Consider the following 27,228-nt stretch of genomic DNA (forward strand, 5'->3'; position numbering starts at 1 on the left):
TTCTCTCTCTCTCTCTCTCTCTCTTCCGGCTGCATTCCAGAAGTCCAAATGTGGAGCCGCCCCACCCCAGCGTCCCTGGCTTCACTTCGACTGGGCGGGCACGGGGTGCCATCTCACCTGCCCAGGCCCAGCTGAATCCTCAGGCCAGCCTGGCTCACAGCCAACACGCGTGAGTGCTGCGCTGCGCTTAGCGCCCCTCTTAGCATGGCGCTCTAGGCTGCCGCCTGAGTGGTCTCCATGGTAGCACCAGCCCTGTCTGTGTCTTAGCCTTTCAAGTACTTGAAGAGTGCTGTCATGTTTCCCCTGAGTCTTGCCTTCTCAAGGCTAAATATGCCCAGTTCTTTCAGTCTCTCCTCATAGGCCTTCTCCTCCATGCACATGAAAGGCTTTTGCATGGGAAATAACCCCTCTCCTGCAGACCGTTACTCAGGTTCCAAGGATGCTGTGAACTCCACATCTCCCTAGCAAGAGGCTTAGTAAATAAGTCAAGCTAGGCTTTTTTGGAAATCTGGACAGAGAGGTATGCTGTCGTTAAAGTTTATACTGTTCATTTATTTAACAAAAACTCCTTTTGAAAGCCCTGACTGTTTCCCCCCAAATGAGGAGACCAGAAGCATTCACAAAAAGAGAAGGTGTTAGACAACATTCCATTTCATTTCTCCTTCTGCAGTGCCTTTGGTTCCTACAAAGGGCTCCCAGGGCATTGGGGGAGAAAGTGGTTATTTGCTGTGGTGCCATGCTCAGCAAGAAATAAACTATTTGTAAACATCATTTACTCAATAAAATCAATAAAACAAAAAGCAACTTCTTGTAAAGGGTTGTGGAAAGAAATAGTTTGCTTTTAAAACACCTTGGCTGAAAAGCACAATAAATTTACACTTTCTTGACGCATGCCCTTCGCAGACTTGTACTTCTGCTGTTTTTATTGTCATTTATACAGTGCAAGTGATATCCACAGCATTGAATATATTCCATTTCAGCAAATGTATGGCTTTTAATCAAATAAAAATGTAACGCAAACTAGGCCTATATTCCATCTGTTCTTCATTTTCTCCTAATTTATAATCAGGAAATCCATTCGTACATGGCATATAATTTTTGCGCTTTCTAGTGGCTTGCGGAATGTAACATTCTGCACACAGTCACATTTAAATTGATAACTGTCCAGGCGAAGTGTAATTTTAAAGTACAGGCTAAAGAAAGGTTTAATCTCTATATTAGAAGGGCTGGACCAATTTTGTTGCTGCTGGGTTTTCATGAGTTGTTTTGCCTCTGAATTTAACGAAGACCTTCCTCGGTGCATTTAACTTAAGGTGCCTCAGTAGAGGCTAAAGCTTTCAGTGGAGGATGCGGTTTAAGCATCCAGTTTAAATGCAGGCTCTCTTTAGCTGCAGGCCACATGCATGTATGTACTCATCATTGATTTTCAAATGAGGGGTTTGTATATCATTGGTTTAGAGTCCACGGTCTTACATTCCGGGATCCATATTCTGCCAAAAGCATAACAATTTGGTGGCTGGAAGGAGAAACAGTCATTATATGGCTCCAAATTGCTAGCTGGCACAATGTGCCAAGAACAGCAGAAATCCACTGGTAAAGAGAAGATTGCAGTCGCTCTTTAAAATAATTTGATGTTCTAAAAATACAAATGCAGGAAATGTCATCACGTTTCAAAATATTTTACATTAGTAGTAAATACATAAAGAGTTACGTGATTGGTGTTTTTAAGTGGCACAGCCTCTAAATGATGGGAAGGCATTGCCGGTGTTAAGATTTGTATTAAATAAATTGCTTTGATTTGATGGAAATCGTTTGAAGCAAAGAATCTGTCTCTTCCCCCCCACCCCCAGCCCTGTTACTTGTTTCCCTTCCTTTAAAATAACAAGTAGAAAAGTGTAGACTGCTGGGGGATATAGAACTCCATCAGACGAGCGTTTTATTGCATGTTCATTGCTGGGCACTCACGGATTTTCGTGGGTCCGTCTCATGACGTCATCTGCCTCCCGCATGCTTCTCACCCCTTCTGGCCTTCCTCACGCCACAAAAAAGCACCCCAGTAAGTCTGATTTATTTATTTATTTATTACCTGCCTCTCCCTCTGGATCAAGGCGGGGAACAACATTAAATACAAATACCATAAAATACATAAAAGTGATTCAAACATATTTATTTATTTATTTATTTATTTATTTATTTATTTATTACATTTTTATACCGCCCAATAGCCAAAGCTCTCTTGTATTGTATTAAACTAATACAATATTAAAATAACAGTCAAATATCTTAAAATTCGACTGGGTAGGCCTGCTGGAAGAGATCAGTCTTTGTTGCTTTTTTATATTCAGAAAGACTATTGAGTTGATGGATCTCTCCCAGCAGGCCATTCCACAATCTGGGAGGGGCAGAAAAGACGTTCCTCTGGATAACAGTTGTCAGCCTACTTTTGGCTGACTGAAGTAAATTTTTCGCAGAGGACCTAAATGTGTGGGGTAGATTGTATGGGAGAAGGTGATCCTGCAGGTAACTTGGACCCAAACTACGTAGAGCTTTAAAGGTAAAAACCAACACTTTATACCTTGCCCGGAAACTGATTGGCAGCCAGCGAAGTGATTTTAGAGTTGGTGTAATGTGGTCACCCCTAGCAGTGACTAACCTGGCTGCCATATTTTGAACTAGTTGTAGTTTCCGGACTAGGCACAAAGGTAGCCCTGTGTACAGCACATTGCAGAAGTCGAGGGCCCCTGCAGTTTTTGATGATTCCAATTCTGATTCAGAGCAGGAACTAGAACATTTAGACCAAAGAGCGGGAGAGGACATTCCACGAGAGTGTCCAGGGGCTGGGGAAGGAGCTTCCAAGACCTTGACAAGCAGTTGGCCCTGGTCGAGACACTGCCTCCTCCACCCCACCCCACTGGGAAACCAAGCCCCCGCGAAAGAGGGAGGAGGAGGAGGGGCGTGCGCAACTTGGTCAACACAAAAGCACATCTGCAGTCTTAGAGGGCAGAGTTAGAGAGTGGTTTGAGATGCTCTGCCAGAATGGCCACCCACTGGAGCCAAGGTAGAAGGGAGCCACCCTCAGGGAGGGGCTTAAACAGCCTTTTAAGTTTTGCCAAAGCAGCAACATCTCTACTTTGCAGAAACCTTCCCTAATAGACAGCTCAAGATGAGCTATTTAGGCCCTGGGACAGTCTTTGTGTTTCACTGAATCTGTATTCTGTGTGTGTGTGGGGGGGAAATCCATTCTAATAATAAAGCCATATTATCGTAGGTTTGTTTCCTATTTTGTTGATTGTGTGGAAGGAGGGCTATTGGTTCTGTCATAGTCAAATTCTACTCAGGCTTCATCCGAATCTGATACACATCCCTACTATTTGCAATTATGTACAGTATGTGTTGTATAAGGGCAGAACGTCTTGAAATATTGAGCCCCCTCAATTTTTTAAGTATTTCCTACATAACTATATACGGTTTACCATCACTGAGATTCAGCTCAGATATTATGTGGCTGTGTAGATCTAAACACATGCATTTGACCTGCAATCCAATGCATATAAGGATTGTAGCGCAAATATAAATCATATTACATTGAATAGAGTTTTCTCTTTAGTAAGTGTTTTTACAATTGCAGCCTTAAAATATTAACTAGCTTACTATTGGAAAGTTAGGGGGGAAAACCTATTCAAATGTGTTTTGCTTCATATTTGATTAATAGGTCTGTGTGTGAGAGAGAGAGAGAGGGGGGGAGATTTCTTCAGCATGCATTGCTGATTTCATGTTACTATGCTGCTTTTTCAACTTGAACATTGTAAATAACTATTGGTATTGCATGATGCAATACCAGTAGTTATTTACAATGTTCAAGTTGAAAAAGGATTCCAGTTTCCCCTAGGGCTCTCTGCATCACAGGGTGATTAAAGGATAACCGTTTCAGTGGCCTTGAATAGATGCCCTTAGATGTGAGGCTTCCCACTAGCAGCACAGTAGGTCCCTTTTGGTACAGCAGTTGTTGGGGGCAGTGAGGGGGATGTTGGAGTGAAATGTGAGTATAAGCCCCAAGTAAGTCACTTGAGAAGCCACTACCCTAGTAAATAGATTCTGGAGCCCTCTCTTCCTCCTCCTCCCTTTTTTAATAGGCTTTCCTCTCTTTTTTTTCTGCGTGGCGTTCATGGGCAGCAAGGAGAGCCCCAACTTCTGGTGCTGGGAGAGGGTGCTAATTGCAGTGCTATGCCAGCGTTATCATGGTTATTATTGCAGTTTCAGAAGGGGAGCTCTGTTTCTGAAAGCACCAAATTAGCACAATGCGGAGATGCTTGCATGTCAGGATGGAAAGTCTTTAAAAGCGAAAAGCAGCAGTGATGAGATGGAGGGGTGTCTTCAAAATCCGAGCCTGCTCCTCCCGCTGAAATCAGCATTCCGGGTCAGGCTCTGAAGGATGAGGAGGGGGCTAAGGGGGAAGCATTCAAGAGGCTTCCTCCTCCTCCTCCTCCTCCTCCTCCTCCAGTTTTTTCCTCCCTTCTTCTTTCTTTCTTTCTTTTCTGGAAATTATAGCCTTGCTGTGCTTTCCTTTGTTTCAAAACAAAAAAGCCTGAAGTTGGGAGGGGGGAGAGTGAGTCAGGCTAGGCAGAAACCTCTTGCATTTGCCCATGAAAACAGCCCAATACGACAAGGTTTTCTTTTGTTATTTCTCTTCCCCCCTCCATAATATCATCCGAGGTTACCTTCTTTCTTCTAAGTAACGAACACTACATTGTATTCAGTTCAGTGTTCGACACTGTACAACAACGCATGTGGAATCCAGTCACCCGGTTGCCTCAGGCAGCTCGGATTCTTCCCAAGTTCACCAGAATGTCTGTTCTAAGCAAATAATGTGAGACATTATTATTGTAATTAATAATTCTGGAAGCTCTCAGCACTGCACATACAGTTATTACACACACACACACACACACACACACACACACACGTCCTGTGAGGTAGGTTAGGCTCAGAGAGTGACTGGCTCAAGGTTATCCATTGACCTTCATGGCTGAGTGGAGATTTGAATACAGGCCTCTCTAGTCCAGCAGTAAGCAAGTACAGCTGTTGTAGCAGGGCTTGGGTATAACAGTTTGGGCTCCTGGAAAAGGTATCTAGATTTCGGGTGGGCAGGAGGTAGGGCTGGATCTCAGGGAAGGCTGGTGGCACCCATTTCAGTGGGGCAGTGAATCTGCCTCAGATTTCAGTCAGAACTCTAAAGGAATTATCAAGTTCTGACTGAATCCCAGAACAAATTCACCACCCCATTGACATCGGAGCCACCAACCTTGACTGCTGGGTCTACCAATAGATGTCTTGAATGATTTGCAGAAAGTTGGCAAGTATTTCTGACTCACAATTGTTTAACAATGGCAACAAAATTATCGCCCCGCCCTGCCCAGCCAGATTGTACTACTGAAATGAAGAAAAGCTGGGGAGGGGAGTGAACCAGGACAAGATTTTTTGTGAGAAAGGAGCTCTATTTAGTTCTGGTGCTCAAAACAAATTCCTTGGCTCAGAATTCTTTAATTGTGTGTGTTTCTTTTGCACCTGGCTCTGATTGATGGATCTCAGGATTCTAGTAGGTTTTTTTTTTAAATATAAAAATAATATTAGACCCGTAAGCCTGAATCCAGCCCTGATCTAGATGATCGACTATCTAGACCTCCTGCCTTCCATAATCTGGCCACAACACCCCTTTCCTCCATTGTTCCACATGAATCAATCTTGGTCCCACACGTTGCCTCCATTTCACAGAGGAATGCAGTGATCTCCATAATTTCACTCTCCAGATCATCTAGATTTGGTTTGGGCCCTCTATAGAATTTGTTTCCTAAGAGACCAGTGGTCTTGTGTAACCCCTTATGCTTGAGGCCAGGTGTTTGAGATGGAAAATCCACATGACACCACCATCCTATTCTTAAGTAACATGGAACACAGTCAACCAAGAAGCTTTTCTGTGCCTGCCGCATTGAAATAAATGGGAGCACCAGGGTGTCGCTCACTTGCTTCTCCTTTAAAGGAGGTTTTGAAGGGGAACTTTTGTGTGAATTGTGCACAGTGGGTGATATCTGACTATCTCCCACTTGGCTGCCTTTAATGGGATAAAAAATCTACGTGCACCCCACCTTTCTCCATGAGAGAGCACCCTCTTTCTCTAGGACCTTCAGTACAATCTGAATATACACTTTGTGGGCAATCTGGGAAGAAGGATCTTTCCTGAGCATATAATGTGTTTACTAAATTCAAGTGTTCATCGACATACCTAGGGGAAAATGTTTCTTATTTGAATCTGATCTGAATGTTTTGTTTTGCTCTCTCTGCCAAATTCAACAGGGAATGGGTATGGCAACCCCCGAAACTCACCAGGTCTGCTGGTCTCACCTGGCAACTTGAACAAGAATATGCAAGCAAAGTCTCCTCCTCCCATGAACTTGGGAATGAACAACCGTAAACCAGATCTTCGAGTGCTGATCCCACCAGGCAGCAAGAACACAATGCCCTCTGTGGTAACACATTTTCTTCCTTCCTCTTCTAGATTACAGATATTCTAGTGTGCACTAAGGCCAAGATGGATTGAATGCCCAGGCAACTTGTGACCTTCCAGATGTTTTCACCTACATCTCACACTAGTGGTGAAAGATGATGAGAGCTATGGGCCAAAACATCTGGAGCTGCCCACTCCTGGCCTAGTTTATCCATTGTGCGTTGCCCTTCTTAAAGAAAGGAATTGCTCAAGCCTACTCATGTGTAAATTTACAGAAAGGGAAGGATTATGAGTGATTAGAAATAATCATTATTTACATTAGAAATAATATAATGTAAGAGGTCTGGAGTGGACTGAAAGATGTGGATTGTTTTTAATGAAATTAACTATCACCTCTCTGAATACATACTAAATCAAAATCCCTGTACATGGAGTTTCACAGGGATTCCTAATAACACATGACCCTAAATTGTTGTATTCTGAATAGGCCCTCTCTCTCTCTCTCTCTCCCTCTCCTGTTTTAATGTATTTATTTCCTTCAATCCTTTCCCCTTTCCTTTCCTTCCCTCTCCAGATTGGGGAGGCCTGCCTCAACATGAGCACTGGGTAGTTTTAAACTCCTTGGCACTCCTTCAAAGAACTATTTGACTTCATTGTCCTTTTGATCAAGCCCCAAATTATGTTAGTGTATTGATACTGCAGTAGCTGTTCAAGAAATTGAACATGGGGATGTATTGTAAAATTCACACATCCCAACTTTTACATTTAAAATTAAGAAAAGGAAATATTTTTCCCTGACTAACTTGATTGACCATGATTTGTAGCTACAAGAAATATTCCCTTACATGGAGTTAGGTACTTCCTGTACTTATGGTGCAAAGCAGGGTTGCAAACCAGTGTTTGATCCTGGTTTGCAATCCTGATTTGTAGGCAAGCACAAATGACCGAGGGCCTTCTTAGATGAGGGTTTAGCCTGGTGCAAGGCCCGGGCTCCCTGCTGTGCATGCAGATGACGCACAGGGGACCCCGGGGCCAGGCCGGGCTAAACCCTCCCTTCGCCTGGGATAAACGGCACCACTTTTGGGCCGGTTTTTCCACAGCCCCGGGCTGAGAACAGGGCTGTGGAAAGTCTAGCAGGTTCCGCGGCTTTTCCCGGCTGCTCGCTTACTCGCGAGTAGCCGGGAGAAGCTGCGCACTGGGCACAGCACTCCATAGGAGTGCTGTGCCCGTCGGGCTGGGGGCGAGGGAATCGAGGGGGGGGGAGTGATGGGGGCCAAGGGGGAAAGAGCAGATCAGGCAGGAGAGATGGGGCGGAAGAGAGGAGCCAGGGGGGAGAGATCGCAGCCGGGGTGGTGGTGGAGGGGGCATCGGACCTGGCAAGTGGGGGGGGGGCATCACACATTGTGGGGGGGAAATCGGGAGCAGTGGGGAACCCTTTATTTTTTTAAAAAACCACCTACCTTTTTGTTGGTGCGCTCCTGCGCACATGGCCCCTCTAAGATTTTTTAAAAATGGGCGACGCGACGGGGCTTTCCTTTCCCCGTCACGTCTGACATCTGGATAGGTGCAACGGCCCGTGCTAATTGTAGCATGGGCTCGCCACGCCTGAAGGCTGGATTCAAAGGTAGGTCTAGCAAGTCCCCGAGTCTCTTTGTACATTCCAAATGCCAAGAGGGGACTCACACTTTTCTTTGCTTTTCTAGAACTCATGTGAAGGGGAGGTGCATATCTCTCCAGTGGGGAAATGACCCCACTTTGGCACACATCTCCCATGGGCCTTCACATCACTTTGCTGCTTGTCAACTGTGACTAAACCAGGCACTAGAGTCTGCCACCAATTTTCATAGGCCCTGTATGTTTTGGCCAGCAGTCTCTGACTAATTTTTGTGAGAGAAAATGGTGTCAGCTTGCTAGGGGCCCTACAGCCATGAGTAGGCAAAGGTATAAAAAAAATGCCCAAACTCATTGAACACTGCACTGGGGATTGTATGAGTTGATCGATTGCTGGGCACTCCTCCTATTTTCGGGATTTGTTCTCAACTTGTTAGGAGAAGGGCAAACCTTTACTGACCTATGATCAAGAATCCATACCAAGGGTGGAATCCTATGTGTATGTAGTTAGGAGTAAACCTCATTAAACTCAATGGGAGTTACTTCCAAGTAAACATGTATAGGATTGCATTGAAAGGGTGCAGTTAATTCACTTTCTCGAGCTGTACAAGAAACATAGTTTGACCGTATTGAAACAGACCATTGGTCCAAACTAGTATCATATATATATTAGAATATTTGTATTGGCACTTGCAGTTTCCCTGCAAACATTTTCAGTTACATTCCAAAAAGGTGTATGTTTTCTATGATTTCATAATTTTCTTTATTACTTCTTAAAGAGGCATTTCTTAGCTTCTTCCCCAAAGATTCAATTTAATGTGGTAGAAGGGCAACAGTCAGTTAATTTTTCATTAAGCAGCATCAAGAAATAAAATAAAGAAGTGAAGCATTAAATCTGCCGCTCTGGAACCAGGGGTCACATTTTACAGTAATCAGAAACATCAATTATTCTTTAGATGAAAATCCTTTAAAGAAAAGGCATTTTTAATTTGGTGTCCCCAGCTTATGTTAACATACTTAAACAGAACTAAGATTCTGTTGAGCCATCAAAAGTGCGTAAGAAATGTTAGTGTCTTCTAATTCCCTATGAAAGAGTAGCAGAAGGTAAATCTTTCATGAGAATAAACTATTTAAAAGTATTGTTGATACAAAAAATCCTGATGGCACATGTAAGTGATGCTGAAAATACTTCTCTCTATTATATAAAAAAGCAAGCGATTTAAACACTTCCATATTAGCTTCTAGTGTGATACATTATAAATCAGCTTCGATAGGCTAAAGATGCAACATTCCCCTCCTGGAAGCAATGAGACAAACTCCCATCTCTTATGTAGCTGCTCTTATGTAGACTAAAGAAGTGAAAGCATCTCCAGCAAATGATTTATTCCAGGATACTTTCCAATGGATCCACTGACTGGTTGGGTCACTGAAAACCAGTCTTTGCAGCCACTGGGGTTGGGGACCAGCCATGATCAGCAGGACTTAGGCCAAAAAGAGTGGTCTTTGCCCTTGAGAAAAGTTAGGAAAATGGGGGGTGCTAAACATTTTCAAAAATGAATAACTCGGGGAGTTGCAAATGATTTATCTGAAGCAGCTCTAATCATTATGGTGAGGTTACTCTGAAGTTAACAAGGCTTGAGCAAGATTTCGCCCTGCCATGCTTTGAAATGACGCTGTGCCTTCTCGAACAGGGAAGCAGCGCACTTCAGAATATCTACTTTTGCTAATTATTCATCCTCTTTTCTTATGCTATCAGTCTGAGGATGTTGATCTGCTTTTGGTAAGTGAGAATGATGCTTGTTTCAGTCATGCACAAACAAATTTGTTTGCCGTATCCACTACTGAGTTAGCAGTTGAAATACTGAAAGCTTTTTCACCATGGAAAGTTTTCTCAAATAAAAATAAATGCCATGCAACTTTCTATCACATGCTATATAATTCAAGGATTGGCAGATGTTAAGCGTATTTCTAAACCCTCTACTTGTTAAAAAGCGGTCTAGAAAATAATAATACTGTTTTTAGTATTCTTCCTAGTGATTTCATCTTGCAATTTCCCCCGAGTTTCTTATATTTATACTAAACGCTCTATAGCTTTAAGTACCCCCAACCTTTTGCATGTTAGTATCCAACACCCAAAAAATGTAGAAAATGATTTTTAATTTTTTTCTTTTCTTTACACACGCACATGCACACACTTCAAGTAACTTTGGGCATTTTTGAGAATGAAGTGACCACAGCACCATCTACTGGTGAAAATTGAACATGCAGCTTCACATGTTCGTCCTATGGCATGCTTATTTTAAACACACACACACACGCACACGCACACACACACACACTGTTCATTTAAAAATATCTGCGTGTGTAAGCATGCATCTGTGCAGTTGTGGGATCAAGAACTGGGCATAAGTTGGATGTGCATTTATGTGTAGATACAATCTATCGGCACGCACTGCTTTTAATGGGGTGTGCATTGAATGTTCATCCCCTTCAACATTCTGGCACAACTAATCACATAGATACTTTTTAACGTGTGGCTATACCTGAACTGGGCTAAAAGACTATTATCATCATTTTAGTAATATTTTGCACACAAATAAAAGACTAAAACTATACAAATTAAATATTATTATCTTCATAGCTTGTTTGCTACCAGTGTGTGGGGGGGGCGGGGTGTAGATCTTATATGTTACTACTTTGGTTACCTAGGAGATTCTGATGTAATGGGTTACTATGGTGACAACTGGTCTCTTGAAAGATTGTAAATCATGGGATTGGCAGAGTTCATAAAAGCAACATGATAAATGATTAATTTTGGGAAATCTGTATACAGTTATGTATCATATGAACAAATCTAACCCCTAAATATAGCTCATTTTAACTGTTTTTCTGCCTTGATATTAATATGTTTATTTTACTTACTTTAAAAGAATCAGAGGATAAATAACTCTCAGTCTGCTCAGTCATTGGCTACCCCAGTGGTTTCCGTGGCAACTCCTACTTTGCCAGGGCAAGGGATGGGAGGATACCCATCAGCCATTTCAACAACATATGGTACCGGTAAGTCTCAGCATCAGATGTGAGCAGTGTAGATTGCAGTGGGAGAAAAGCCAGATACTGACACACAGTATTGAAATGCCTTGTTGTGCACTTCTTCTTCAAGTGTTGTTCTGGCAGAAAATGCAGCTGATAAATACTTAAAATGAGTAAATAAATACACTGTACCTTGAGTTGTGGGAAGAAACGTGTTTTTATTGTGCTTCGTAGTAAGAAATTACCTCAAGTGGCTGAAGTATCACTAATTCACTCTTGAGGATTGAGGAGCCACTTGTATTTTCAGAATTTGCTCTGCAGGGTGCTTACTTTTGTAGAAGCTCATAATTAATTTGTGCTCGCCACCACATGCTAGGTGTAACTGAGTGAGGGTTAGACGTTTTCAAGAAGTCGGAGTTATTACCGATATGCTCTACTGTGCACCTGAGCTGCAGACTACACACACACACACACACACACACACACACACAGTGCCACATCAGTAAGGTGCAGTAAGCAGTTAGTGAAGTGGACACATATATACATCACATAAACATGATTGTGTATCTCAATGACTGCCAGGAACAGGCTGGGCCATGGGTGGTTGCACCCACGCCCAGAACTGGGAAGGGGCACTATAGGTCCCCCAAGAGCTGGAGGAGACAGGAGTTGCAGTCTTAAGCATACTCAGGGCTCTATTGGTTTAGCCGAGCTGAATATCACACTCCTAGGCTTTGGCCAATTTGGAGGCTTCATACCATCCCTTCTGACCTGGAGGCCTGCACATACACAAGCCACGGCAGCCCCAAAGCCTAAGAGACCCGTTTCAAGAGTCTCAGGAGCGCAGGCATTACCATTACTCTCACTCTGACGGTAGTTCAGGGATGAGCAGAAGGTAGATCTTCGGGTGATGAGCAGTAGATCATAAATTGTTTAACGATAGCAACAACAAAAAGGCTGTGCCCTGATCTAAATTAGACCCCTGGATGGAAGACAGCTTTGTGGGGTAGGGGGATAGGTGGGATCAGGAGTGGATCTTTGTGTGAAATGATTGTGAGTTCAGTTCTGATCTTGAAAACAAATTCTTGATCCGAGAGCCATCTGTTCCTTAACCTCCTTCATTGTATGAGTCACTCTGCTGAGCCACCCTTTTGCACCTGACTCCAGTTGGTGGACCTTAAGGTTGTAATCAAAAGCTAAGTTTAGATTCCGGAAGCCTGGAGTCTGCCTACTCCTCCTGTAGTTCACAGGAGCCCACAACAAGTTCCATACACTTGGTGAAACACTCAGTAAAATTACTTTAGAATGAATAGGTTGTGGGCTCCAGTTACAAAATGCATTTGTGTGTGTTGGTGACAAATGTTTGCTAAGAACACCGTGGAGTTTCACAAGTTGAATGGCTTCCTGGAGCCAACAAACCTTATTCATCCAGCATTTGTTCCCCAAGATAACATGCGGAACGTAAGGGTTTTCTAGCAGCAGGGGGAAACAGGACCACAGGACTAGTGACGATTCAATGACTTATTAAGTGGTGAATGGAAGGATTAATGCTTATATTTGTAGCTGTTTAACTGTTTTCGTCTTAATTTTTAAATCACTGTATTTTCTGTTCTTGCGTTCAGAATATTCGCTAAGTAGCGCGGATTTGTCGTCGCTCTCTGGGTTTAACACAGCCAGTGCTCTCCACCTGGGCTCAGTTACTGGCTGGCAACAACAGCATCTACATAACATGCCGCCATCTGCCCTCAGTCAGCTGGGGTAAGTAATCATACCAGCAAGTGTTATTTACACAGTGATGGTCTGAATGAGGCAGTAAGTGCCATTCCCTCAAAGCAGTCTCTTGTCTGAGTTGACATAGCAGCCTACTTCCATTGGCAGTAAGTTAATCACAAGGGGTCACCCAACCCAGTTCCAGGAAGCATCAGAGAATTGGATCCATGATTTCCCATATGCATGCCAATTCTGGAGGTGCAGCATGTAGGAGGGGCAGGGGTTACTGCCTTGGCACAAGGGCACACAATCTGCTTTGTCCCAACAGTAGGGCCAGCACCATGCAGCTCTGCTGGTTGTGGACTAGTGGAAATGGTCCTCTTCTCTTAAATGCAAGATTATCATGTACTAAATGGCAGGCCTACAATATGTGAGTGATACATACGGACATACATACATTCATAGAATCATAGAATATTACAGTTGGAAGAGGCCTATAAGGCCATCAAGTCCAACCCCTTGCTCAATGCAGGAATCTATCTTAAAGCATCCCTGACAGATGGCTGTCCAACTGCCTCTTGAAGGCCTCTAGTGTGGGAGAGCCCACGACCTCCCTAGGAAATTGGTTCCATTGTCGTACTGCTCTAATATCAGGAAGTCCGGAACAGTCATTTATCATTCCTATCATTTCATAACACTGAACTCCTGGGGTGGGGGCTGCAGCTCTGTGTATCCAGATGACGAATACCTACCTGACCACTGCTGACTCCCTGAGTTGCTTGGGGGTTGGTGCAGGGGCGCTTGAATTATAGACCCTCCCAGTTGAGCTGTCTTGGGATGGAAGCATCCAGCTCCACCTGAGTTTGGTATGGGAGAGAAGTTCCACTTCCTTCTTGCTCAAGCCCAGCTGCCTGAATCGTACAGGGCTTTTGGCCTTTTGCCTCCACCACAATTCCCTCCCTTCTTCTTCTCAGCTTAGCTCAGAGCAGCAATGACAGCCTACCTCCAGAGGTGGTGAGGAGAGAAAGATGTTCTTGCCATTGGGGCACTCCATTCATCTATAGTTATCCCTATGCAGGCATTTGCCTGCTTGTGAGTAGCATGAAAATGTGTAGGCGATGTGGGCGCTCGTGTAAACCCTGTCTGCCGTTTCCGTGCATGCACAGCTTTTGGTTAGACCTTCATGTGTTGAATGTGACGGTCTGAAGAGGGTCCTTTAGCTCGTTCAGCTAAAGGTGTTTATGGAGCCCACTTAAAATATTTGCGCTCAATGTGCAAAGAGTTGACTGAAAGCCAGAAGCTCAGGGATGCTGGGGGCAGGGCTGACGTGTCTGCCCACATCCCTGTACACACTTTAGCCCTACACACGCAAGCAGGCGACTGCCTGCACAGAGCTTTTATGTGAGAAAGGACCATAGCTCAGTGGTAGACTGTGCATGTAGACATCTCCAGTTTGGAAAAAGTCGATCAGGGAGTAGCTGGCTTGGATCTAGAGACGTGGGTGGATGCATGCAAAGCATTTCTGTCAATGCACAGGCAGCCCAATTCGCCGTGGCAGCAAACTCCTGCACCACATGGGATATTGCTCATAGATCAGGGTGACCTGTGGTTGAGATCCTGCTAGTCGGAGTAGACAGTAGTGCACTTTCATGACAAATCGTCGGACCTGATATAAGATGGCTTCCTATGTATTGGGGGCTAAAGTTCCCACAATTGTTAATCTACCCCTGATTTCAGCTGTGTCTAATAGACATACTTTAAACATTCAAAACATAAAATCAGGTAAGGCAGTTCAAAGGCAACCTATCCCTTCCCCAGTCTATTAACTTAAAGCAGTTTCACTAATCATTCCATATCCTTTTAGTCATGATATAATTAGGACTCTAATATTTGTACTTTTCTTCTGTGCTTTTACCAAAGCTTGGGCATCATTCAAACTTTAACACTTGACTACATCAGTTAGTAATGTATGTTTGATCAATCACTGTTACTGAGTAACAGTTTGACGTGTTGGTAAACTATACGTTTGTCTGACTGCCATGTATTCAGCAGGGTCATGCACATTTCATGTATTTGGAAACTTTGTATAGAAAGATAACCTAAATTATCTGTTTAGAAGTTTGCCAGCAAGCAAAATTCGTTTTCATTTCCCAGTTAAAGGCCATGCATTCCTGCCCTCTAGTGGCCATTTTACCATTCACTGGATTGCACCCAAACATTTTGTCTGTAACATTGAAGCCCTAATAAAAAAAATGGGGAATAGGAAATAGCCATCTCAAACAGCATTAAAATAAGCTAATTATTTTCAGTAGCATATCATAAGATGCAATAAAACTATTGAAAAAGGTAATAATTAAAAGCTAAACCAACTACAAGTCTTCATAGATCTGCCTTATGCCATGATCAGTTTCCAATGAAGTCATAAAATAACTGGCATAATTTTACCTGTAAAAATACATTCTGGATTATTCTTATTGAAAGAATAACTATCCATTATTCTAATTTTGACAGAAATTAGCAGTCTAATTGCAATCTTCAGAAAATATTTCACTCAATAGCTGCTTTTTAAGACTTTCTGAAATTAAATAGCAGTTTATCAAGGAAGGGTAGTAAAATGGAGTATCAAGCATTTTAGCTCTGTACCATCTCCTAACTGATATGTAAGTTGGTGCATACATCTCAGGAATGGGGGGGGGGGTGCCATGTGGGAAGAAATCAATAAAATACTGAGTGTCTGGCCTTAACTTAGAGCCACATCATGCACTAATATTGTGTGAACGTATTAGATTTCTCAAAAGGTAGTGATATGCAACAGATGCCAAATTGTATTAATTCCTTTGCCTGACTTGTAAGCATATGCAAGTGTCCTTCAGGGATGCAGCACAGCGTGCCCTCAGGAAGAGGCAACCAGCAATTCTGTCAAGGCCAAATTGGGTAGTTACAGAAATACTGAAATCACTATGAAAAAGTGAATAAAGGCTAAAGTAGATGCGATTTTTAACCCATCATAATGGGAGCTTTCCTCCAATTGCAAATAGTGGGCATGGGGGGGGACAAAAACCATCTGCCAGGGATGCTTTAGGATGGATTCCTGCATTGAGCAGGGGGGGTTGGACTCGATGGCCTTGTAGGCCCCTTCCAACTCTGCTATTCTATGATTCTATGAAAAGTGGGGGCCATGGTGATGGCAAGGGTTAGAGCCCCCTCCCCTCAAGTCACTGACCCCATCCAGCTTGGGGGCCCTCCCACTAGCTCTTGGTTAAGACAGCCTTCTACAACCTGGTACCCTCTAGATGTTTTGGACTAGAAATCCCAGTATTCCTGATCATTGGCCAAGTTGGCTGGGGCTGATGGGAGTTGTAGGCACAAACATTGAAGGGCACCCGCTTAGGCGAAGGTTAGGCTAAAGAGAAAAGATAAACTACATGATAAAAGTCACATGAACTTTGGCTGTTAAGAGTGGCAGAGAAACAAGTCCTTGGAGCAAGACAAATGCATAGCTGCAAATTTAGACTTACTAGCCTATTGAGCATGAAGTTCATTAGCTTCAGGTGTTCCCAAGAATGTATATCAGAAGAAATTTGATGCTTCCTTTTACTTTTCACGCAATTGTAACTGTAGGGCCAACACATTCATCCCTTCCCTTTGGAGAGATAACTGTCCCAATTTTGACAAGATCTGTTGAATGCAGGGCAGATGAAAGCAATTACTGATACAGCATTTAGTTCTGTCTTTGTTGTCTAACAATAGCCATTCATTATTAAACATTGTGACAATTGACGATAAAAGCATCACCACGTCATTCCATGTACAAATGTGTCCACATAAGAAAAAGCATTCTTTTGCAGTTTGGCAGAACTTTGATAGATGTTGGCTCCAAACCTCCACACTTAGCTCAGGGTTAAGTCCCACTGAGATTGTAGAGGATGGAAGCAGAGTGCCTTGATTGACTGATTAGTTGCAGATATGCAGGCTCCAATGCTCACATGGAGCTCCCTTGCTTTCCCATTTCAATGGAGCAAAACAGTCTCATGCAAAGGATGAGTGGTAAAGCCTGAATGTGCAACAGACTCACAAATTGAGTCATCTAAAGAAAATGTCTTCTTTGTTTCTCTATTCCTGTTGCCCCAAACATTTTTGAAGAGTTTAAGATAAGACATACTAACATTATCCTAAATATTTAGGATGCTTGTGTCTGTCCATGATGAAGTTGTAAAGCTCCCCCAGTGTAATGTCAAATGTCATGACATTGCAATTAGTATAGCACTTAGATATTCTATACACTGGTTGGGTTCAGGCTATATTGAACTGATAAACCATGGTTTATTAGACCAGAAAGAAGCCTCCCCTTCCCTCCTCCCCTTGCTTCTGTGAAGATATCTCAAAACTGTGGTTTAAAGGATCTGATCCTGTTTTCATATCCTGGTTTGCTAGGAGTCCTTAAATTAGTTTCCTTGATCGGACAACAGAGGAACTGTGGTTTAAAAAAACTCAGGATGTCTTCACTGAAGCAAAGTGGTCAAGAGGAGTAGTGTGGCTCCTGCTTCTTATATACCGCTTTCATACTGCTTTCATAGTGCTATATCCTGCTTGGCGTCGATCTGGCCACTGTGTGCTGGTTCACCAAGCCTGGATCAGACTAATGTAGATTAAGCTAGTGCTGTGCCAAAAATTTCAATTCTTCTGTTTTCAGTATTTCAGGAAGAGGGGGGATGAGGTGACATGAAAATTCTGGTGAAAGGGACTGGGAGAGGTGAGAAATTAAAATAACTGTCTCCTTGGGGAGGAGGGGAGGATTTCTGCTTTCCTTTTTATTTTATTTTTAAACACCCCTGCACTTGCAGGAGTACAGGAATCTTCTCCAGTCCTGCACCATGTGACTTTGCCCTCTCCAGTAGGGGGAAAGAATTTGGCATAGCACTAGATTAAGTTGTAAATTCAATTTGATGAATGGTTCCGGAATTGGATTTCACTAAGACTTCACCAGTATAAAAGGCCAGTGGCTTGTCCCTAAGAGTATCACATTGACATATATGTTACATTGGTGAATGTATTACAAGAGAATCAAAGAAAAATGTTGACAGTAGGGGGTGCCTTCATACCATACCTCCAAGGGGGAAGCCCATATTTTTTGTTTTTTGTTTTACGGTTATTTCTGGTTTGACACCTTTAAAATAAGTGCCCTTGGCATCATACAAAATAATATATTGTTAGTATGTACTCTCACTTCCCCTTCAGCTATTTTCTCTTTACTTGTTCTGCCTTGCATACATGAAGAAACTAAACATACAATGAAATGCTTAGCTTCCTTACTGTCATCTGTAATACAGTTCCCTCCTAAGGAAGGGAGGGGAGAGGTGGCATTTTTTGCTTCCATTATGTGCACTTGGTGTAAATCACCGATGCAAATACACATAATTTTTTTAAAGAGAAAAGTGCATGTCTACCTCCTCAAGCCATGCTCCCATCATTTCAAGAAGATCTCCTTATATCTTCAGATATTTTTCATTGAACACAATGTGTTCCCTCTCTCTAGCACTGTAGCTTGTATTTCCTGTATTTTTAATTCTGTTTAAAAGTACAAAATCTTTTACCCTACAGCAAACCTTTTACCCTTTCTATTGTTTGTATGGTTAAAGCTACCATCACAGTAAGGGTGGGGAGGAATGCTTTGAAAATATTAAATCACACAGCACAGCAGTAGGGAGGGGATTGGAAGCATCCGCTTCCTGTTTTTAACTCATCATGGTTACATACAAAAAGGACAAATTTGTGGTTAGATTAAACTATGATTTATTGAAACAAACCAAGATCAAACCATGATTTATGATTCTGGCTTGTTTCAGCTAACAGTATTTTAAACTAACCAGAGTTTTCAGTATGGATGACACAAGAAACTCTGGTTGGTTTAAGCCAGAAGCAGACCCTTTCAGTCTCCTCTTAACAACAGGAAGAGGCGAAGAGAAGAAGCGTGTACAAAGACCAAGGCTTACTGCTGCTCCTTCACATAACCTTTGCTGAGCAGCGACTTGAATCTGGATTTCCCGTATCCTGGTTAACAGTGAACTTTTGTACAGCAGTGGTGGCAGCAGCAGCAGCAGTTGTAATAGTATTTTATACCACCTACCAAAACTACCAAGTCAGAAATAACATCATAAAAACAATAAAAACATAATTAAAAGCATTAAAAGCAATAACAATAGAAAGTACAAAGGGCTGATTCCACTGATTATTCTATATGTGTCAATATTTTAGGCATGGGCAGGGACTTTCCTGAGTCTTGACTTCTCTAATTTGCGACATCTTGGCTCAACCCTCTTTCCAAAATGAGCATGGTGTGTTGCAGTTCTGGAATATATTGAGACATTCACAAGATCAAACAGCCCACAAAAATTAAACATTCATTATGTTTCTTTTAAAAAACCTGTGCGTTAGCCATAAATTGTTCATGTATATCTGGGGATAGAGTGTAACACATCTGATTTAGACTACTGAATAGCAAGACGCCACTCTTCAGAAGCACTCGTGCCTACATGCCTTACATGTACACAGGCCATCATGGGTTATAAAAGACGTTGTGGTTTGGAAACTGCAAAATTTGCCTGCTGTTATTTCTTCAATCCTTGGGCACATTATAGGACAAAGCACAAAGGCAGCCTTAGGAAATCTATCATTTCATGGGCACCCTTCCACCCTTGGCATGCAATGGGATCCATTTGAATGATTTAGCTGATGTCTTGTGTAAGTGTGCATTTCCGGGGGCTCTGCCTCCTCAGTCTGTAACTGGGTTTCCTTTCCTCCTACAGAGCTTGCACTAGCACTCACTTATCTCAGAATACAAATCTCTCCCTGCCTTCTGCTCAAAGCCTCAACATCAAGTCAGAACCTGTTTCTCCTCCTAGAGACCGTACCACCACACCCTCGAGATACCCACAGCACACGCGCCACGAGGCTGGAAGATCTCCTGTTGACAGCTTGAGCAGCTGTAGTAGTTCGTATGATGGAAGCGACAGAGAGGATCACCGGAACGAATTCCACTCTCCCATTGGACTCACCAGACCTTCGCCGGACGAAAGGGAAAGTCCCTCTGTGAAGCGCATGCGGCTCTCTGAAGGATGGGCGACATGATAACATTATTAGCGATTAGGGTTTTTTTTTTCCTTGCAGTGTGTGTGCGTGTGTGTGCTATACCTTAAAGGGGGAATAGGGAGGGAGGGGGTCGATATGCATTATATGTGCTGTGTGTGGGGAAAAAAAAGTCAGGTACTCTGTTTTGTAAAAGTACTTTTAAATTGCCTCAGTGATACCATATTAAAGATAAACAGCAATGCTGAGATAAGCTTCGCACTTCAGTTGTACAACAGACACTTGTACAAAATAGGTTTTAAGGTTAACTTCTTTTCACTGTTGTGCTCCCTTGCAAAATGTATGTTACGATAGATAGTGTCATGTTGCAATGTTGCAGGTTCAACGTTATTTACATGTAAATAGACAAAAACAACAAAAAAAGGAAACATGTGCCCGATGTGGCAGATCTTTACTAAGAGAGAAAGCGGCTGTTATGCAACATATAAAAAAAAAAATGTACAGTTGTTTTGGGAGACCCAGAAATTGGATGACCAAGGAGGGGGTGAAATAGAAGAATCTAGGTCACTTAATGTATCTGAAATGCTCACAAATGTGTTGGCATATCGTTTGAGTATGGCACTCAGTGAAACGGATCAAAAGCATTTAAAAGAGGACCATACTTGTAAAAAAAAAATTTTTTTTTTTTTTAGTTTGAGGGCTAACCTATTTAATTTTTAAAATTCTGGGTCTGCATCACTTATTAAATAAAACTATAAAAATATGTAAATTACATTTTCCTTATTTTCATATTAAAAAGTAAGACAGAGTTCGCAAAGCATTGTGGCTTTTTGTAGTCGACTTAAGCCAAAATGTGTTTTCTTCCCTTCATAGCTTCGCCAATATTTTAAACAGCCCTGAAAGAAACAAACAGGGACTTTTTTGTATAGAAAGCACTACCCTAAGCCATGAGGAACTCCATGCTTTGCTAACCAAGATAACTGTTTTCTCTTTGCAGAAGTTTTGTTTTTGAAATGTGTATTTCTAATTATATAAAATATTAAGAATCTTTTAAAAAAAATCTGTGAAATTAACATGCTTGTGTATAGCTTTCTAATATATATAATAATTATGGTAATAGCAGAAGTTTTGTTATCTTAATAGTGGGGGAATTATATTTGTGCAGTTGCACATTTAAGTAACTTTTTTTTCCTTTTTGGTTTTTCTTCTAATCTGCATACATTTTACAGAATCAGTCAGCTGTTGAAGGCTAATCTGCAAAAGATTAGAATTTTCCCTTCCTATAGCAGCCCATATAATTCTAATACATCTGCAATTTTGTGATCCATTGTATATACTGATTAGCTCCATCATACTGGTCTACACATTTGACCATATTTAAGGCCCTCTTCTTACCCTATTTATGTCTTGCGTATCTTGTGGCTTTCTGCCGTTTAGATCACAACATGGCTTTGCTTTATTCTCTTTCCATAAATCTATCAAAACTGACATTCTTTTCTGTGATTTGCTGTGAACGGTAATTTGGAGACATCCCACATTCTCAGAAATATGAAAGTGTAGGGGCTCACCCTTCAAATGAAGTTTAGGATTTAAAAAATCCATTAAGAAGTAAACTCCAAATCAGTATCCCAAAACTAAAACTTTTTTACCCCCGTGGTATAGTTGTGTCAGAAATTCAGGTGAGTTAGTATTCAAAAGTATAATGTCTCTGCTGGAATTTCAGCCCAGTCAAAGCGCCAGTGCTAAAGCTCAGGGTGACTGTAAATGTTGGGTTGCTGAAGGACGATTCACACATGTGTGGATGTCACATGCAGTGCAATCCGATACACGTCTACTCAGAAGTAAGCCCCGTTGAATTCAGTGGAGCTTACTCCCAGATAACCAACTCAGAATCGATTGTGTGAACCATATCTATTGAAAAGTGTTATGTTTGAATGGACATTTGATGTTACAGTCACAAAGTGATGGATGTACATGTCTGAATAATGGGCTGAATTCCTCTATTTCGCTCAAGGGCAGCGCTGTTTCTAAACTTCCTCTGTAGCAATCAGTCCTTTTGTCAATTTCTACATGAGATAGCCATCATTTTCATGGATCTCAGGGCTTCACATCTTATAATAATAATAATAATAATAATAATAATAATAATAATAATAATAATAACCTCAAAGGTTTGCAGATAACCATGGTTATCATTGAATGATGTCCATTCTGTACTATTTACAAAGTCATTTTTCCCCAAATGGGAAAAAGCAACTCGGGGAGGTCATTTTAAGCTGGAAAAATGGCCCATGGGGGCTGAGGTTCTTCCTCTACCGTCCCCTCGCTTCCAATGACAACCTCTTGAGGCTGCTTTTCTTTTTGAAAAATAAATAATGTCAGGAGGAACTTACATCTAGTTTGACTCTTATGCTTCCCCCCGCCCCACATACTCATGTGGAACTTTAAAGGAAAGTGATTAGTGGTTAGTTAATTTTCTTTTCTTTTTTAAAAGAAAGATACTTGGACTGAAGATTGTCAGGAAACCTTTCTCCCTTTTCATGTGCGGGTGGAGGACTATCTGTGGCTTCTCGGTACTGAGGGAAAGGCACTCTGCACATCGTTCAGATCACTCTTGTCTTTATAATCACATTACATGTTTGAAGCTTGAGACCCAGCATTCATTACAGGTCAGGGGTCTCAGCCCTTGGCCGGGGGGGTGGGGGATGGGGGAAGAGAAAGGAGAGGTGGATAAAATTTGAGAGATTTCTCATCTTTCAGTGACATAAGATAGCTGGTGATGCTGCTGTTCCCAAAATCGCTCTACCTCCTGTGTAGGTGCATTGCCAGTAAAAGTAAAGTTGAGAGATTGGAGGCCGACCTGTCCTTTAATATGTGTCCATAAACACAGATATTATGCATTGCTGACTAGTCAGCAATATCTTTCCAGGCTCACAAGCAAGAATTATACTATGAAGTTTGTACATCACATCCATCTGACATTGGACAAACTTTAATGTGTTGACAGAAGCTTTAGAAATTGTATGTTTGGCTGATGACATCTGCAACAAATGGTTTTGTTGACTCTGAACTACCACAAATAATAAGCATGAATTAGATAGGTGAAGCTTGCCATGTCTCTTATATTATTGTTATTCCATGATACTTACCTGCAAATATACATTTGCATCGGTGTATCTGCCTATTAACCCAACATGATTTGTGATGGTGTGCTGGCTTAGGATGTCCCATCCTAAGTATTTATGGCTGGCACAGAATAGCTTAGGGGCATGCTGAGACCAGGTCATAATCATGCATATTCCAGTTACAGAAAAGTGTCTTTAATAATGCATCCATCCTACAGGTGTCTTACAAAAGATACGCATGCATTAACAGAAAGTGAGAATGGGGCCAATAATTGATTTTTTGAAACGTCAATTGGATTTCCAAATTATTTCCCTCACCTTGCCATACACCAATACCCACACTCTCCATTTGATGTGTCTTAAATATGCAAATATGTACCTTGTTGGGGGGTTGTTGTTGTTTTTAAAGAAAAAAGAGAAACAATATTTGGCTCATCATTGTTGTTAAAAGTAATTTGTCGATGGGGCTGGTAGGATCAGTCTTCTGACTTTGAAGAATAGCCATATGAATAGTTTACCTTACAGTTGCCTCAGCTACACAAGAAAAATAACAACACTTGAGCTTCTGAAAGGGAGTGGAGGTGTAGTGTTCGTTACCACATTGTGCCCTTGGGCAAGTAGGTACAATGGAAGCAAGCTCATGCCACCTAGACATGGCAATCTCTTGCAATTATTACCTTGCTATTTTATACAGCCACAGAACTGAATCGTGACTATGGTCACCAGTTTTCGATCCTCTTTCCGCTACTGAGCTAAACTGAAGTGCAGGAGCAAGAAAGTGAGGGTTAATTCACAATTGTAAATGGAGTTAATGATTAAAGAAGCACAACTTTTAATTGTGATGTTGCTTTCTAGAAAACTTAGCTGTCAGTCTTTAGCTGTTCCTTTTTTCTGTACCTTAACCATCTATTGCATTTGCAAAGCTACTTTTTGAGCTGATTGTGTGATTCCTTTATATTTAAGCAGTTTGGGGCAGCGCCCCAAAAGGGTATGAAGACCCAGACAGTACAAACTTATAGGCAACATGAGTTATTTTAAGAGGTGTCTCCTCCCTTTCTTGTTGTTGCTAAGCTGATCCTTACTTGGAAAGGGCTTGATGATGAAGTTATTAAGACTAATTGTTGGTGACAATGATATGATATACACCAGCCTTTCCCGGTCTGGTGCCCTCCAGATGTGTTGCACAAGTGCCCATCATTCCTAGCCAGCTGCTCCTGGTTGCGGATGGTGGAAGTTGTGGTCCCAACTCACCTGGGGGACACCCATTTGGGGAAGGGTGATAAACACAATCTGCACAAATTTGTATATTGTATGCATTGATGCCTTTCCCGGTGAAGCTATTTTTAATCATTTCAAATGTTTTTCAAAGTTGCTTTTGTAACCAAATGGTTTCTATTTTCCCCAGAAGTGGAATTTAAAATTTTTAAATGATTAATATAAAGATATCTGCTCAGAGCTTTTTTTCAGGCAAAGCTAAAAGCAAGAATAAAACAACTGCTATGCTGTTTTCAAGAATGTCAAGAACACCTTTTTATTGTTTGCCTTTGTCTTAGCCTATACACCCATTCTTCCTAGTAGACACAACAATTTGGTTTTGTTTTCTTTCTCTTCTCCTTCCCCCAGAAGGCAAATGCTTTGTCTTTGTTTCCAAAAAGCCACTTGAAACCTCAATAAAGGCTGTTGCCTAAACACAGCATACTTCATGTGCTCCCATTTTATGCCATCTGCAGTGATGTCTTCACTTCTGTGGCCTCCATTTCCTGCCATTACAGGTCCCTTGAAGGACTGATGGAACATTGGTGTCGGTTGAGAAAGCTTCACTGTCAAACTAATAACAGGCTTTTGAGAATATATTTTAACCAAAGATGTGGAGCAATCCAAGTGTTGAATTACATACTTTCCATGTCAAATTCTCCACTTGATTATGAGCATAAACAGGTCATTTAGTTTTGCCGCCCCTGTTCATACCTCAGACTGACCCATACCTCGATTTGATTCAAAGAGGTCAGCACAATGACAAATGAAACTTGCAGCATCATTATCCTCTGCGGAGTCACTAATGTAGGCCTACATTACACCATAAAGCATTTGACTTGGATTGCTTCAGATGATTTGCTTCTATTACTATTTTTTTCTGGGGCTTTTATTTCAATTAAATTTATGATCATTAAGAAATCATCCTGTAAACGGGGGGCATACAAGCATTTTGCAAGAAATATTAAACTTAGAGGCTCACAGCGGCATAAGCTGGGCTTTGTCGCCACTAGATGACAAGACATTATAACTAAGTTAAAATCACATCTGTGTATCTCAAGGGACTTAATTCAGCTGTCTGTAGTGAACAAAAAAATAAAATGGGAAAATTTCAAATGTTTCTCCTGCTGGACATAAGGTATAATTTGTATTTTGCAGCCGAATCAGTAAAGTTACTGGCTTTCTTAGTGATACAGTGTCTCTGGTGCATTTTTTAAACAAGAATAAAGTAATGCTGTTATGCAGTTAGACATCATTGTACACTCAAGGTTGTCATGTCAGACTAGGGCTAGATCTACACTACTGCTTTATAGCAGTATTGAAGTGCACTGATAACTGTTGGGGCACAATCCACATTCCATATACAGCGTTCATAGTCTTATATCCTGCTTTTTATTCCACATTTGTAATTATTTGACAGAAGCAGTAGATCTGGCCCTGGAGAGTCTGCCCATACTTTTGAGAAATCAGAATATCAAGAGAGTACAGCATTCCTCAGTGGGGCTATTTGCCTGAAATTCTCTCCACTCAAATTTTAACCAATAGCAGCAGAAAAGGGCTGTTTGGACCATTAATGACAGCAAGTGCCCTGGAGCTGTTAGAGCTACAGGCAGGGTCTTCAGGTGTGGCCCTGGCAATCATAATAGTGCTTAAAATACATAAACTTTTTTGGTCTTTTGTTTCTATGCTATGGAAAAGATGCAACAATATTAATAACACTTTCCTAATTCCTGCCATTGGTTGGTGTATAAATGCCTAATAAATGACAAAGCAAAGGGAGTATGGATCAGTATCTGAATGGGAAACCACTTCTCTTAGATTTCTAAAGGAAGAATGGGATATAAGTATAGCAGCAGCAACATCATCATCTTTCTAGCCTATGGGATACAATTTGTTTGCTCATTAGCAGGATCTGCTCAGAGCAGGTGCCTCCATCCACCCAGTTTTTCAGGGATCCTTCACCTTCCTCCAGCATCACAACAGCCCATTCAGCAGGACCCTCATTTTGTAACCTTTAAAGGGGGCGCCATGGGGAGGAGGATGGGTTGAGAAATCCAGCCCAATTGAAGGTGCAGAAGTCTGAATCCCATCCAGTATTGTTAACAGTATTTATACACCATCTAATAATAAAATTCTCTGGGCAGCTTACAGTATCAATAAAATATTAAAATGCAACAATCAGCCTTAAAACTATTAAAAGACAGCTTTGGCTATTGGGTGGTATAGAAATGTAATAATAATTTTCTAAAAATGCATAAAACCCAAGCACCACAGACTAAAATTACTTTTTAAGAAAAGTTTCACAAGCAACCCCAGAAGATTTAAACACATTTTAAAAGATTCCAGAGATCTTTAAAAACCTGGGACATATTTTAAAAGGTCTTTGCCTGGTGCTGAAACGACCACCAAGTAGGCATCAGATAAACCTCTCTGGGAGACTGTTCCATAGTCAGCATGCCTCTTATCAAAAAGGCCTCTCATCAATAGCCGCCTGCTGCACCTCACTTGGTGGGGGCCACCCAAAGAAGGGCCTCTGAAGATGATGTCAAAGTCAAAGAGGAGGTGATCCTTCAGGTAACCTGATCCCCGGCTGTTAGGGCTTTATCAGTTAAAAGCACTTTAAATTGAGCCAGATTAGGCTGGAAGCCATTCCTGAGAGTTTTCAATATCAAAGTAAGTTTCCTGCAAATTCTCATCATAGGGTTTCCTTCATCTAGCAAGGCTTGGACTAGATGACCTACAAGGTCCTCCAATTCTATGGTTCCTTTCCTTCAAGGCCTTCTGCAATTCTATGGTTCCTTCTCTTTTTTCTGAGCTCCCTCGAAAGACAAGCCACATAGTCTGCCTGCAGATACTTTCTAGGGGGAGTTATGTAGACAGAAATGGATATCAATCTGCAGATAAATG

At 41.7% G+C, this 27,228-nt stretch overlaps 1 protein-coding gene across 8 annotated transcripts in view; it reads left to right on the forward strand.

The window, feature by feature from the left end:
• MEF2C (myocyte enhancer factor 2C) overlaps positions 1-21,123 on the forward strand; it is a 215,140-nt gene extending 194,017 nt beyond the window's left edge. For all 8 annotated transcript variants that reach the window (XM_063129637.1, XM_063129628.1, XM_063129629.1 and 5 more), the window contains 4 exons: positions 6,352-6,524; positions 11,044-11,173; positions 12,769-12,904; positions 19,663-21,123. In XM_063129637.1, the coding sequence (XP_062985707.1) occupies positions 6,352-6,524; positions 11,044-11,173; positions 12,769-12,904; positions 19,663-19,984 (761 nt within the window). In that variant the 3' untranslated portion in view covers positions 19,985-21,123. The remainder of the gene's footprint in view (positions 1-6,351; positions 6,525-11,043; positions 11,174-12,768; positions 12,905-19,662) is intronic.
• Positions 21,124-27,228: the final 6,105 nt, after the last annotated feature.

This window comes from Elgaria multicarinata, chromosome 6 (assembly GCF_023053635.1).
Source record: "Elgaria multicarinata webbii isolate HBS135686 ecotype San Diego chromosome 6, rElgMul1.1.pri, whole genome shotgun sequence".
NCBI classification, from domain to species: domain Eukaryota; kingdom Metazoa; phylum Chordata; class Lepidosauria; order Squamata; family Anguidae; genus Elgaria; species Elgaria multicarinata.